Here is a 14,727-nt window from a genome sequence, read left to right as displayed (position 1 = left end):
TGTGTGTGTGTCTGTGTGTCTAACTGTGTGTGTGTGTCTGTGTGTCTAACTGTGAGTGTGTCCAAGTGTCTAACTGTGTGTGTCTGTGTCTAACTGTGTGTGTGTGTCTGTGTGTCTAACTGTGAGTGTGTGTCTGTGTCTAACTGTGTGTGTGTGTGTCTGTGTGTCTAACTGTGTGTGTGTGTCTGTGTGTCTAACTGTGAGTGTGTCCAAGTGTCTAACTGTGAGTGTGTGTCTGTGTCTAACTGTGTGTGTGTGTGTCTGTGTGTCTAACTGTGAGTGTGTCCAAGTGTCTAACTGTGAGTGTGTGTCTGTGTCTAACTGTGTGTGTGTGTGTCTGTGTGTCTAACTGTGTGTGTGTGTCTGTGTGTCTAACTGTGAGTGTGTGTCTGTGTGTCTAACTGTGAGTGTGTCCAAGTGTCTAACTGTGAGTGTGTGTCTGTGTCTAACTGTGTGTGTGTGTGTCTGTGTGTCTAACTGTGAGTGTGTGTGTCTGTGTGTCTAACTGTGAGTGTGTGTCTGTGTGTCTAACTGTGTGTGTGTGTCTGTGTGTCTAACTGTGAGTGTGTGTCTGTGTGTCTAACTGTGTGTGTGTCTGTGTGTCTAACTGTGTGTGTGTCTGTGTGTGTGTCTGTGTGTCTAACTGTGAGTGTGTGTCTGTCTGTCTGTGTGTGTGTCTGTGTGTCTAACTGTGAGTGTGTCTGTGTGTCTAACTGTGAGTGTGTGTCTGTGTGTGCGTCTGTGTGTCTAACTGTGTGTGTGTGTCTGTGTGTCTAACTGTGAGTGTGTCTAACTGTGTCTGTGTGTCTAACTGTGAGTGTGTGTCTGTGTGTGTGTGTCTGTGTGTGTCTGTGTGTGTGTCTAACTGTGAGTGTGTGTCTGTGTAATTCAGATATTAACCACCAGGTGGTAGGATTTACTACAGTTCATGTGAATGCGCTTTGGGTATCTTTTACTGCTGCCACCGTGACATTCACCGCCCCAACCTGTCCACCCCTCTCCCCCACTCCAACCTCTCACCCTCACAAACCACAACCATCCAATCCCTCTGCTCCAACTCCAACCTTACCATCAAACCAGAGGATGGGATAGGGAGGTTGGGGGGAGAATGCAGAGCAGTGGTAGTTTGGCACACTGACCTCTCCATTGTCAAAGTCAGGCACCAACTCACGGACATCTCCTCCTACTGCCCCATAGACTACAACCTCACCTTCCATTACCAAACCATTATCTCCCAGATCATCCACAACCTCATCACCTCAGGGTATCTCCAACCTCATACTCCCGGAACCATACACCATCCAATTCTATGTCCTACCCAAAATTCACAAACCTGACTGCCCCGGTCGACCCATTGTCTCCGCCTGCTCCTGCCCCACTGAATGTATCTCCTCATTTCCTGACACCATCCTGTCCCCCTTGCTCCAGGAACTCTCCACATACATTCAGGACACCACCCACGCCCTTCTCCTCCTCCATGGCATTAGTTTCCCCGGCCCCCAACATCTTATCTTCACCATGGACATCCAGTCCCTGTACACATCCATCCAGCACAGGGAAGGCCTCCAAGTCCTCCATTTCTTCCTCTCCCAATGACCCAACTAGTACCCTTCCACCAACACATTCATTCGATTGGCAGAACTGATCCTCACCCTCAACAACTTCTCCTTTGAATCCTCCCACTTCCTTCAGACTAAAGGGGTAGCCACGGGCACCTGCATGTGCCCAGCAATGCCTGTCTCCTTGTTGGGTATGTGGAATAATCCATCTTCCATAGTTACACCGGCACCATTCCCCACTTCTCCCCCCGCTACATTGATGACTGTATCGGCGCCACCTCGTGCTCCCACAAGGAGGTAGAACAGTTCATCAACTTCACAAACACCTTCCACCCTGACCTCAAATTCACCTGGGCCATTTCGGAGACTCCCTCCCCTTCCTGAACCCCTCCATCTCCATCTCCGGTGACTGACCCAACACGGACATCTATGTCAAACCCATCGACTCCCTTGGCTACCTGGGCTGCACCTGCTGTCACAACTCCCTCCCTGTAAAAATGCTACCCCTTACTCCCAATTCCTCCACCTCCGCCACACCTGCTCCCAGGAGGGGCGATTTGACTCCAGAACATTCCAGATAGCCTCCTATTTCACGGACCACAATTTCCCCTCCCACATGGTCAACAATGCCGTCCATCACATCTCCTCCATTCTGCACCTCTGCCCTTGAACCCTCCAACCGCAACAAGAACAGAACCCCCCCCCCGGTCCTCACCTTCCACCACACCAACATCCGGATATATCACATCGTTCTCCACCATTTCCCCCATCTACAGTCAGAACCCACCACCAGAGATATATTTCCCTCCCCACCTCTATCAACATTCCGCAGAGACTATTCCCTCCATTTGTGTGTGTGTGTGTTTATCTGTGTGTCTGTTTGTCTGTCTGTGTGTATGTTTGTGTGTGCGCGTGTATGTTTGCCTTTGTGTCTCTCTGCCTTTTTGTGTGTGTGTCTGTATATGTTTATGTGCATGTCTCTTTGTCTTTGTGTGTGTGTGTCTGTTTGTGTGTGTGTGTGTGTCTATGTCTCTGTCTGTGTCTGTCAATCCTTACCATCAGTCCCGTTCCCAGTTGCAGGCCCTCAGTCCTGAGCCTGGCTATTCCACCTTGGAACAGGCTGCACTACACCACCCACTGTAGACTAGGTCTCAGTACGGCACATCAAAAACTGCCCCTCGATCCAGACCACACGCTCACAACTCTAATTTGCGTTATCTTACCTCAAAAAAGCAACATCTTGACCCACATTATCCTCTTCAATATTTGCCATGCTCCCCCGCCGACCCTAAGTGCATGTTCCCAATCCCACTGAGCTCCTCCTTCCAAACTCACTGCCACAGTCGACTGTGTTCCAGCTCCCTCACCCTGTCAGTCAGTAACCTCTCTCAGGCTGTGTCTCCTGTTGATAATGTTCTTCCCATCAATAGTTTCACAGGTCGGATAATGGCCGGAGTGATCTGGGAGTGCTGTGCTCGGATGATGAGCAAAGTCGCACGTGTTGGATGACAGCATTTCGCCTCTTCAAGGTTTGTCTGACCAATGAGTACATTTCTGATGAAGACCAGGTATGTGTGAGGGTGGCACACATGTCTCAGGCTGAGGCATTAATGATCATGATGATGTTTCTGGGAGAATCTGAGGATGTGGTGAGGGACGCAGTGCACCGGGCAGGGGCACCTCCTGACAGTCCTGCTGTTTTTCACTGCCTTTTCCCATCCCAACCATCCCCTACAGCAGAAATTAGGATTTCACTCCCCATAACCTCAGGTCTCAGGAACTAAACTGGAAACTGGTGTCAAGAGGAAGCATGTGTATTTTTAATGGGGTAAGAGGAGGGAACTGGGATTAATCAGATCAGGAACAAGAGGATGGATTGAATGGCCTCTGACTGTACAGGCTGATGCTGGGATCTCCCCCAGATAGACCTGTGTGAAGTTTGCTGGGATTCTCTGTGATAACAATCTCTCTGTTCTGTAGCTGGGTGAGCAACTCTGTCTCAACTATCAGATAATGCAGCAAAAGAAGAAACCGCAATCCTGGCTCCAGCCATCCATCATGGTGAGTGTGTGCCTCCATTCTCCCACACCCCCCTCCTGCCCCCACATCACCCCCACCCCACATCCCCATCCCCTCCATTCCCACACACCCTACTCCCACATCCTCCAATCCCCTCCTGCCCCCATTCCCCACCCCCACATCAATCCCATCCCCTCCCTCCCCCATTCTCCTATCTTCTCCTCCCCCGTCCCCTCAATCCACTCCTGCCCCATTCCCCAAGGCCAATCCCCTCCTTACACCTGCCCATCCTCTCCTGCCCCCATCTTTTTTTTGCTCCCCTCCCCATCCCCTCCTGCCCCCTCTCCCATCTTTGAGACCACCCCAAGACCCAGTGCCCCTGAATCTGAGACACAATCAATCCTGTCAACACACCGACTGATTATTTAATAATTTCCAGAATCATTTAATTATTGAGAAACCATTTTCTGTTTTCATGCTTTCTCAGTTTCACTTCTGACAGTTGTGTGAAATTGACGGAACATCACGTTTTGCATTTATTTCAGAAATGACGGGTATTTTGAAATTTCTCTGACCTCAGCAGGTTTCTCACCAACATTAATCCTTCATTTCATTTCACTCAAAAGGCAAACAGCAGCTGCTGTACATTTAGTGAACCGGGGTCTGAGCCACACTGACCAGCCACAAGGTCTCAGTCCATCTGATGTAGTTCCATGTGAGGCTGGGGATGGGTTTGGAGTTGGGCAGCTGTATTTGAGGGGGTGCCACTGAGCTGGATTAGGAAGTGGAAACTGACTGTTGAGTCCTCCTGGAATGAGTGAGTGGGCAAGTGAGTGAGGGAGTATATGAGGGAGTATGTGAGGGAGTACGTGAGTGAGTACGTGAGTGAGTACGTGAGTGAGTACGTGAGGGAGTACGTGAGTGAGTACGTGAGGGAGTACATGAGTGAGTACGTGAGTGAGTACGTGAGTGAGTACGTGAGGGAGTACGTGAGGGAGTACGTGAGGGAGTACGTGAGGGAGTACGTGAGGGAGTACGTGAGTGAGTACGTGAGGGAGTACGTGAGGGAGTACGTGAGGGAGTATGTGAGGGAGTATGTGAGGGAGTATGTGAGGGAGTATGTGAGGGAGTATATGGGTGAGTATGTGAGGGAGTACGTGAGGGAGTATGTGGGTGAGTATGTGTGTGTGAATCGGGGGATGAGGAATGCATTAAGGATGGCAGAAAACCACAGAAATAGGAATCTCTGTGATGCTTCCCTAGTGGATTAACCTGTCAATTCACTCTGTGGAGACAGTCTACAGCCAGAGCACCAAACAGCAGGCTTCAGGAATAAATGAGGCTAAGTCAGGTGGGCTTGGGATAAATCAGCAGGTAAATCAGATGTGGATTAAATAAAGGTATAAACTTAATGGGGAGATGGCAAATCAAGTGGAGGGGCTTCAAACAGAGGTGTTATTCTTTGGGGGTGAATGAAGAGCTGTTTGTGCTATTGCTAATGCTGAAGGGCACTGGGAAACTCTGGGGACAGGCTTCATTTCTTGTGACAATCCCTTATTACACTGCACATATAACAAGTGTCTGTGGGAATGTTTGAGGTGGTGCAATGAATGAACATCTTCTCCATACATGTAACTGACTATGTTCCCATTCATCACCTTCATCACAGACAAATGTTTCGGAGAGTTGCCTGGTTCCTATGGATTTCTCGGGATGTACAGGGCGAGTGATTCAGAACCCGAAAGAAGCTTCATCAGTGGCGGAGGAGGAAGCTCAGGCTTGGAGGGTATGGATCCCAGTCACAGGGACTTTGCAGGCTGCTCAGATGTTTGACAGAGAATTCTGACAGGGAGAAAGAACAGTTCATGTAATCAACCATTAGCACACAGATTGAGGCCATCCAGCCTGTGCCAACTCCTTTAAAGATCTATCCAATTAGTCCCAGCCCTTTCTCCTCTCTCTTTCCCCATAACCTTGTTTAAAATTGTTTCAGCTACACCTTACATTTATAAAGCAGCTTTAATAAAGAAACCTGTCACAAGTCACCTTCATAGGATCAATCATCCATGAAGAATTGACACCAGCTCACTTAGAGATGTTAACACAGGGTGACCTGAAAGCCCAGTGAGAAGATCAGTTGTTTTTAAGTGGGGCCTGTGTCCATCTGCAGCAAGACTTGGACCATATCCAAACTTAAGTTGATATGTAGCAAGTAACAGTTGTGCTACACAAGTGTCACACAAAGATCATTTCCACCAGGAACAAATCCTTGAGATTCAATGGGATTGCCATCATTGAATCCTACATCGTCAACATTGCTATTGACCAGAACAGAACTAAATCTGAGCAAGTCAGAGATTTGGAATTCTACAGCAAGTAACTCACCTCCTGCCTCTCCAAAACCTGTCTGCTATCTGCAAGGCACAAGTCACATGTGTGAAGATGTACTGTCTACTAGTCTAGATGAGTATAGTTCCAGTAGATGAGTACAGTTCCAGGAGATGAGTACAGTTCCAGGAGATGAGTACAGTTCCAGGAGATGAGTACAGTTCCAGTAGATGAGTACAGTTCCAGGAGATGAGTACAGTTCCAGGAGATGAGTACAGTTCCAGGAGCACTCCATCATCTAGAACTGGCTTCATTGCCACCAACTCCACCCCTTTCAATATTCACTTCCTTCACTGTTGATGCACAGTGGCAGCAGAGTGTACAAGATGCAAAGCAGAAATTCATCACGGCTCCTGAGACAGTTCCTTCCTTACCCATGACCATTTCTATCTAGAAGGACAAGAGCAGCAGACATACGGGAACATCGCCAACCACAAGTTCCCTTCCAAATCACTCACCGTTCTGTTTGTTCACAGTTGTTGATTCAAGGTTTTTGGAACTTCGTTCCTATCACATCCACATAGGAGTGGGCTACTTGGGCTGCTCGGCCTGCTCCATCACTCAGTAAGAGTGGGCCTGATCTGGTTCTCATCTCAGCTCCAGTTGTCAACCTGCTCCCCATAATTCTCTACTCCCTTATCACCCTCAGCTTGGAATAATTTGGTAAAAACTCAGTCTCCAAGCTCTAATGAACCTTTGATAGAAAGATAAATCTTCTCAACTCTGTCTGAGAAAGGAGACTTCTTATTCTGAATCTGTGTCCTCCAGTTTTAGTCTTTCCCAAAAGTGGAAACGTCGTCCAGTTCCACCCTGCCCATTCCCTTCAAGATCTTATCTACTTCAATAAGATCACTCTCATTCTTCTAAACTCCAACAGATATTGACAGCAACCGTTCAACCTGCCTTCATAACATAACCCGCCCCTTCCCAGGAATGAAGATGGAGCATTGTGGGCCTGCCTACAGCACGTGGGCAGCAGCAGTACAAGAAAGTAGCTCACCTTCTCAAGGGAACTAGGGACAGGCAATAAATGTGTCCCCAGCCAATGATGCGCACATTTCATGGATGTATAAAAAATTGTAAGCAATAACTTTTCCAAGGAAAGAGGCATAAAGGTTTAGAGAGGGAATTCCAAATCCAGGTCCCAGGCAAGAACAGCTGCCAGTTTTATAAGGATCAAAATTGGGGATGTGAAATGGCCAGGTTTGGAGAAATGCAGAGATCTCAAAGGGTTGTGGAATTGGAGAAGTTTGGTGTGAGGCTATGGAGATATTCAGAAATGACGATGGGAATTTTACAATTTGGAGTGCTGCCAGATGAAGAATCTATGCAGGTCAGTGAGCACAATGGGTACATAGCAGCACTTTGGATGAGCTGAGATTTACAGAGGGTCAAAGCTGCATTTGGAATATGGAGCCTACAGTTAAGGGATGAATGAGGATTTCAGTAGCAGCTGGGTAAAGGAGAGGAGCTGACAGAGGAGGATGGTGTGGTCAACTTTGTCAAAGACTGCAAACAAGACAAGGAGTACGTCAAACTCACCACTTTCACTGAGGATGTCACCTAAGATTTTGATTCATTTAATTTAGTCAAGGGGCATTGTAGACCAGATTTTATCAGCATTAGAAACAGTGGCCCCATATCTACATACTTAGCTGATCACAAATGGGGAGAGTTGAGAAGGTATATGTATGGGAATCAGGTTGGACTGGGATAGAGTTCACCTTATAAACTCTGTATCTGAACCTGGCCATTTCACATCCCCAATTTTGATCCTTATAAAACTGGCAGCTGTTCTTGCCTGGGACCTGGATTTGGAATTCCCTCTCCAAACCTTTATGCCTCTTTCCTTGGAAAAGTTATTGCTAACAATTTTCTATACATCCATGAAATGTGCGCATCATTGGCTGGGGACACATTTATTGCCTGTCCCTAGTTCCCTTGAGAAGGTGAGCTACTTTCTTGTACTGCTGCTGCCCACGTGCTGTAGACAGATACAGAGGGAGAGTCAGTGCTCAGGGGGCATGATTCAATTTGAACACACCCTGAACTCTCTCCACTTTTCTCTATTATTTCAGGCTGGGACTTCCCAAGTCAAAATTAAATGCTGCAGGTATCAGGCAGTAACTGAAAGTGAGACTGGCAGTTTAATACTGCATCAATATACAGAACAAACACTGATCCAACTGTGTTTATACTGCATGATACAGAGTAATACTGACCCCAGTGAGGTTACACAGTGTTTATTACAGAATTACATTGATCCAAGTCAAATTTTATACGTATATGCAAGCCTAAACTGTCCAGCCTATCCTTATCCCAGGAATCAGTCAGGTGAAATTTCTCTGCATTTTCTAATGTGTTTATGTTCTTTCTTAAGCTAAGAGACAAAAACTTTTCCCAGTACTCCAGAAATGGTCTCACCAATTTGCTGCACACTTTTAACAAAATATATTGACTGAGGTAGATTGGGAAAATTCATTAAAGGCATGACTGTACATATTGGACAATGGGTTGTCTTTAAGAAATATGACCCACAGCAATTATACATTCCTTCATGGTGCAAAAACTCAAGAGGTCAGTCAATTCTGGCTGTCAAAGATCCATTAAAAATTACACAGCCTTACAAAAAAAGTTTATAAAACTGTCAGAAAAAAGTGGATAAAGTGTTAGAATACAGCAAAAGTGAATGAAGAAACTGTGATAGGGTTAGAGTTAGGAAAGGGAGAATAGAATATGAATGCTAATAGCAAAAGACATAAAAAGAGTTGGAAAAGTATGTACAGCTTTTTAAATTCATTTTATGGGATGTGGATGTCACTGGCTGGGCCCAGCATTTATTGCCCGTCCCTAGTTCCCCCTTGAGAAGGTGGGGGTGAGCTGTCTTCTTGAACCACTGCCGTCCACCTGCTGTAGGTTGACCCACAATGCCCTTAGGGAGGGAATTCCAGGATTTTGACACAACAACGATGAAGGAACGGTGATCTATTTCTAAGTCAGGACGGTGAGTTACTTGGAGGGGAACTTGAAGGTGGTGGTGTTCCCATGTATCTGCTGCCCTTGTGTTTCTAGATGGAATGGTTATGGGTTTGGATGGTGTTGTCTGAGGATGTTTGGTGAGTTTCTGCAGTACATCTTGTAGATGGTACACACTGCTGCTACTGAGCATCGGTGGTGGAGGGAATGAATGCTTGTGGATGTGGTACCAATCAAGCGGCTGCTTTATCCTGGATGGTGTCAAGCTTCTTGGATGTTGTTGATCCATAAGATGAAAGCATTTAACTAAAACAAATGAACCACCATTGCTGCAAAATTAGGAGAATTTATAGTGGGCAAGTAGAAAATGGCAAGAGGTTAAATGATTACCTTATGTTTGTTTTCACTGAGGAAGATACATGGGTTCTCCCAGAATTAGAGGTTCAGTTGACTAAGGAGAATGAGGAGTTGAGGGAAATTAGTATTAGAAAGTTGTACTCGAGTTCCCAGCACCTGATGATCTGCATCCCAGAGTGTTGAAGGAAGTAGCTATTAGAATAGCCAATGCCTTGGTGATTATCTTCCAAAATTCCATAGTTTCTGAAATGATTCCTGTAGATTGGAAGCTTGCAAACATCACTCAAAGATTCAAGAAAGGAACAAAGGATAAAACAGGGAACTTACCAACCCATCATCCTTACCTCAGGAGTAGGGAAAATGATTAGATTTGATTTATTGTAGCCACATGTACCTACTTACAGTGAAAAGCCTTGTTTTGTGACCAGTACTGGTAAATCACAGCAAACAAGACATACAGATCATAAGGTGCTCAGACAGAGCAAGGCATACAGGGTTACAGCTGCATAGGAGATGCACAAAACAAGATCAACGTTATTTGAAGTTAGAGAGGTCCTTTCAGCAGAGTAATAATGGCAGGGAAACAGCTGTTATTGAACCTTTTGGTGCGTGTGTTCAAGCCTCTGTAACATCCACCTGATGGAAGACCCCACCTTTTGGGGTGGGAGCCTTTCCATGGCAACGAGAAGTGTAAATGGAGTCCATGAATGGGAGGTTGGCTTCCGTGATCATCTGGACTGTGCACACCACCTTCTGGAGTGTCTTATGGTCCTGGGCAGAGCAGTTACTGCACCAGGCCATTAAGCACTCTGATAGAATGCTCTCTGTGGTGCATCTGCAAACGTTGGTGAGGGTCCTTATGGACATGCCAAAAGTACTGGAATCTGTCATAAAGGACATGATTAATCGATACCAATGGTCTGATTGAGCATAGTCAGCATGGATTTGCGAAAAGGGAATTATGGGAGTTCTTTGAGGATGTTACGTGCAAAATTGATGAAGGGGAGTCAATAGACAACATATCTGGATTTTCAGAAGACTTTTGTTAAGCTTCTCTAGCAAAATTAAAGCACATGGAATAGGAAGTAATGTGCTTGTAAGGATTAATGATTGACTAGCATGCAGAAAACAGTGTAGAAATAAATAGGTCATTCTCACTTTGACAGTCTGTGACTCAGTGGTACTGCAAGGATCGGGATTTGGGCTACAGCTGATCACAATATAGATCACAATGTAATATCCAGATGTTTGGATGATACAAAGGAAGATGTAAAGCAGCTTCAGGAGGATTTGGATAAACTTGGTGAATGTGAAACAGATAAGACCATAAGACATAGGAGTGGAAGTAAGGCCATTCGGCCCATCGCATCCACTCCGCCATTCAATCATGGCTGATGGCCATTTCAACTCCACTTACCCGCATTCTCCCCATAGCCCTTAATTCCTTGTGACATCAAGAATTTATCAATCTCTGCCTAGAAGACATTTAGTGTCCCGGCCTTCACTGCACTCCGTGGCAATGAATTCCACAGGCCCACCCCTCTCTGGCTGAAGAAATGTCTCCGCATTTCTGTTCTGAATTTACCCCTTCTAATTCTAAGGCTGTGTCCACGGGTCCTAGTCTCCTCGCCTAATGTAAACAATTTCCTAGCATCCACCCTCTCCAAGCCATGTATTATCTTGTAAGTTTCTATTAGATCTCCCCTTAATCTTCTAAACTCCAATGAATACAATCCCAGGATCCTCAGCCGTTCCTCGTATGTTAGACCTACCATTCCAGGGATCATTCGTGTGAATCTCCGCTGGACACGCTCCAGTGCCAGTATGTCCTTCCTGAGGTGTGGGGACCAAAACTGGACACAGTACTCCAAATGGGGCCTAACCAGAGCTTTATAAAGTCTCAGTAGCACAACGGTGCTTTTATATTCCAACCCTCTTGAGATAAATGACAACATTGCATTCGCTTTCTTAATCACAGACTCAACCTCCCAGATCCCTTTGTACTTTGGCTTTATGAATTTTCTCACCGTTTAGAAAGTCGTCCATGCTTGTATTCTTTTTTCCAAAGTGCAAGACCTCGTATTTGCTCACATTGAATTCCATCAGCCATTTCCTGGACCACTCTCCCAAACTGTCTAGATCCTTCTGCAGCCTCCCCACTTCCTCGGTACTACCTGCCTGTCCACCTAACTTGATATCATCGGCAAACTTCGCTAGAATGCCCCCAGTCCCTTTATCCAGATCATTAATATATAGCGTGAACAGCTGCGGCCCCAACACTGAACCCTGCGGGACAGCGCTTGTCACCGGCTGCCATTCCGAAAAAGAACCTTTTATCCCAACTCTCTGCCTTCTGTCAGACAGCCAATCCTCAATCCATACCAGTAGCTCACCTCGAACACCATGGGCCCTCACCTTGCTCAGCAGCCTCCCATATGGCACCTTATTCAAAGGCCTTTTGGAAGTCTAGATAGACCACATCCACTGGGTTTCCCTGGTCTAACCTACTTGTCACCTCTTCAAAGAATTCCAGCAGGTTAGTCAGGCACAACCTCCCTTTACTAAATCCATGTTGACTTGTTCTAATCTGACCCTGCTCTTCCAAGAATTTAGAAACCTCATCCTTAATGATGGATTCTAAAATTTTACCAACAACCGAGGTTAGGCTAATTGGCCTATAATTTTCCATCTTTTGTCTTGATCCTTTCTTGAACAAGGGGGTTACAACAGCAATCTTCTAATCATCCGGGACTTTCCCTGACTCCAGTGACTTTTGAAAGATCTCAACCAACGCCTCCGCTATTTCCTCAGCCACCTCCCTCAGAACTCTAGGATGTAGCCCATCGGAGCCAGGAGATTTATCAATTTTAAGACCTTTTAGCTTTTCTAGCACTTTCTCTTTTGTAATGGCAACCATACTCAATTCAGCCCCCTGACTCCCTTTAATTGTTGGGATATTACTCATGTCTTCCACTGTGAAGACTGATGCAAAGTACTTATTAACTTCTCCAGCTATTTCCTTATCTCCCATCACTAGGCTTCCAGCATCAGCTTGAAGTGGCCCAATGTCTACTTTTGTCTGTCGTTTGTTTCTTATGTATTGAAAGAAACTTTTACTGCCATTTCTAATATTACTGGCTAGCCTATCTTCATATTTGATCCTCTCCTTCCTTATTTCTCTCTTTGTTATCCTCTGTTTGTTTTTATAGCCTTCCCAATCTTTTGATTTCCCACTGCTCTTGGCCACTTTATAGGATCTCTCTTTTTCTTTAATACATTTCCTGACTTCCTTTGTCAGCCATGGCTGTCTAATCTCTCTCCGGATAATCTTTCTTTTCTTGGGGATGAACCTCCTTACAGTGTCCTCAAATATACCACAAACTCCTGCCATTTTTGCTCTACTGTCTTCCCCGCTAGGCTCTGCTTCCAGTCTATTTTCATCAGTTCCTCTCTCATACCCTCATAATTACCTTTATTTAACTGTAACACCATTACATCTGATTTTGCCTTCTCTCTTTCAAACTGCAGACTGAACTCAACCATATTATGATCGCTGCTTCCTAAGTGTTCCCTTACTTTAAGATTTTTTATAAAGTCTGGTTCATTACATAGCACTAGGTCCAGAATAGCCTGCATCCTTGTGGGCTCCATGACAAGCTGTTCCAAAAAGCCATCCTGTAAGCATTCCATGAATTCCCTTTCTTTGGATCCACTGGCAACATTATTTACCCAGTCCACCTGCATATTGAAGTCTCCCATGATCACTGTGACCATGCCTTTCTGACATGCCTTCTCTACTTCCCGGTACATGTTGCGCCCCTGGTCCTGACCACTGTTAGGAGGTCTGTACATAACTCCCACTATGGTTTTTTTGCTTTTGTGGTTCCTCAATTCCACCCACACAGACTCCACATCATCCGATGCTATGTCATTCAGTGCCATAGACTTAATTTTGTTCTTAACTAACAAGGCAACCCTGCCCCCTCTGCCCACCTTCCTGTCTTTTTGATAAGTTGAAAATCCTTGGATGTTTAACTGCCAGTCCTGACCCACCTGCAACCACGTCTCTGTGATGCCTACCACATCATAATCATTCACGATGATCTGTGCCATTAGTTCATCTGCTTTGTTACGAATGCTACGAGCATTCAGGTAAAGTGCCTTAATGCTAACTTTCTTATCATTAGAGAGATTGGAAGTCATAAGATGTCCTAAGTTATCCTTCCTTTTTGCTGCTTTCCCAGTCTGCCTCAAGTTTAAATCCACCTGCACACATGCTATCCTGCTGTTTATCTTTCCATTTAACTCCATACTCCCTGTCGCTTTCACTTTTCCTTCCCCCCAACTCAGAAGTTTAAAGTCCTACTGACCACCCTATTTATCCTCTTTGCTAGAACATTGGTACCTGATCGGTTCAGGTGGAGACCGTCCCAATGGTACAGATCCCCCTGGTTCCAAAACTGATGCCAATGCCCCATGAAGTGGAATTCCTCTTTCCCACACCAATCCCTTAGCCACATGTTTACTTCCCTAATTTTCTTGCCCCTATGCCAATTGGCACGTGGCTCGGGCAGTAATCCGGAGATTATGACCCTTGAGGACCTGTGCTTCAATTTCCTTCCTAGTGCTCGATAATCCCCAAACAGGTCCTCCACCCTAGTCTTGCCTATGTTGTTAGTCCCAACGTGGACCACAACTGGATCCTCCCCCTCCCGCTCCAATATCCTTTCAAGCCGGTCGGAGATGTCCCACACTCTGGCACCGGGCAGGCAGCACACCATGCGAGACTCCCGATCCGGCTTGCAAAGGATACTATCTGTCCCCCTAATTATACAATCCCCTATAACAACTACTTGTCTTTTTGCTCCCCCCTCTTGAATGGCCTTCTGCACCATGGTGCCAAGGTCAGCTGGCTCATCCAGAGCCCTTTTCCTCATCTACAGGGAGCAAGAATCTCATACCTTTGGTCAAGGTCAAAGGCTAAGGCTCCTGCACTCCTGAACTCAGGTTCCCCCTACCTGCCTCACTTACAGTCACACTCTGATGTCCCTGATCACTAACTGAATGTGAATTACTTAATCTCCCAGGTGTGACTGCCTCCTGAAACAAAGCATCCAGGTAACTCTCCCCCTCCCGGATGTGCCGCAGTGTTTGAAGCTCAGATTCCAGATCAACTCTGAGCCGGAGTTCTTCCAGCAACCAACACTTGCTGCAGATGTGGTCACTGCCATTCACAATGGGATCAGCCAGCTCCCACATCATACAGCAACAGCACATCACCTGCCCAGCCATCTCTGCTTAGTTAATTACTTTATTACTTTATATAAATTTGAGTTAAAATACTTTCTGATACCTCTCTGCTATAGTCTTTTTCTAAAAACCAATTAATAGATAAAACAAAAAAGTAAATTTTTAACCAGTCACTGAT

At 45.8% G+C, this 14,727-nt stretch overlaps 1 protein-coding gene across 1 annotated transcript in view; it reads left to right on the top strand.

Moving 5' to 3' along the window:
• The window catches only part of LOC122539703 (growth factor receptor-bound protein 7-like), a 179,202-nt gene that overhangs the window by 141,948 nt on the left and 22,527 nt on the right, over positions 1 to 14,727 (top strand). The window contains exons 10-12 of the mRNA XM_087977702.1: positions 2,990 to 3,088; positions 3,540 to 3,620; positions 5,248 to 5,364. Coding sequence (XP_087833828.1) covers positions 2,990 to 3,088; positions 3,540 to 3,620; positions 5,248 to 5,364 — 297 coding nt within the window. The remainder of the gene's footprint in view (positions 1 to 2,989; positions 3,089 to 3,539; positions 3,621 to 5,247; positions 5,365 to 14,727) is intronic.

Source organism: Chiloscyllium plagiosum, unplaced genomic scaffold (assembly GCF_037043375.1).
Source record: "Chiloscyllium plagiosum isolate Xiang-an unplaced genomic scaffold, Cpla_swu_hap1 HiC_scaffold_32, whole genome shotgun sequence".
In the NCBI taxonomy this organism is placed as follows: domain Eukaryota; kingdom Metazoa; phylum Chordata; class Chondrichthyes; order Orectolobiformes; family Hemiscylliidae; genus Chiloscyllium; species Chiloscyllium plagiosum.
This window is presented reverse-complemented; position numbering and strand designations above follow the sequence as displayed.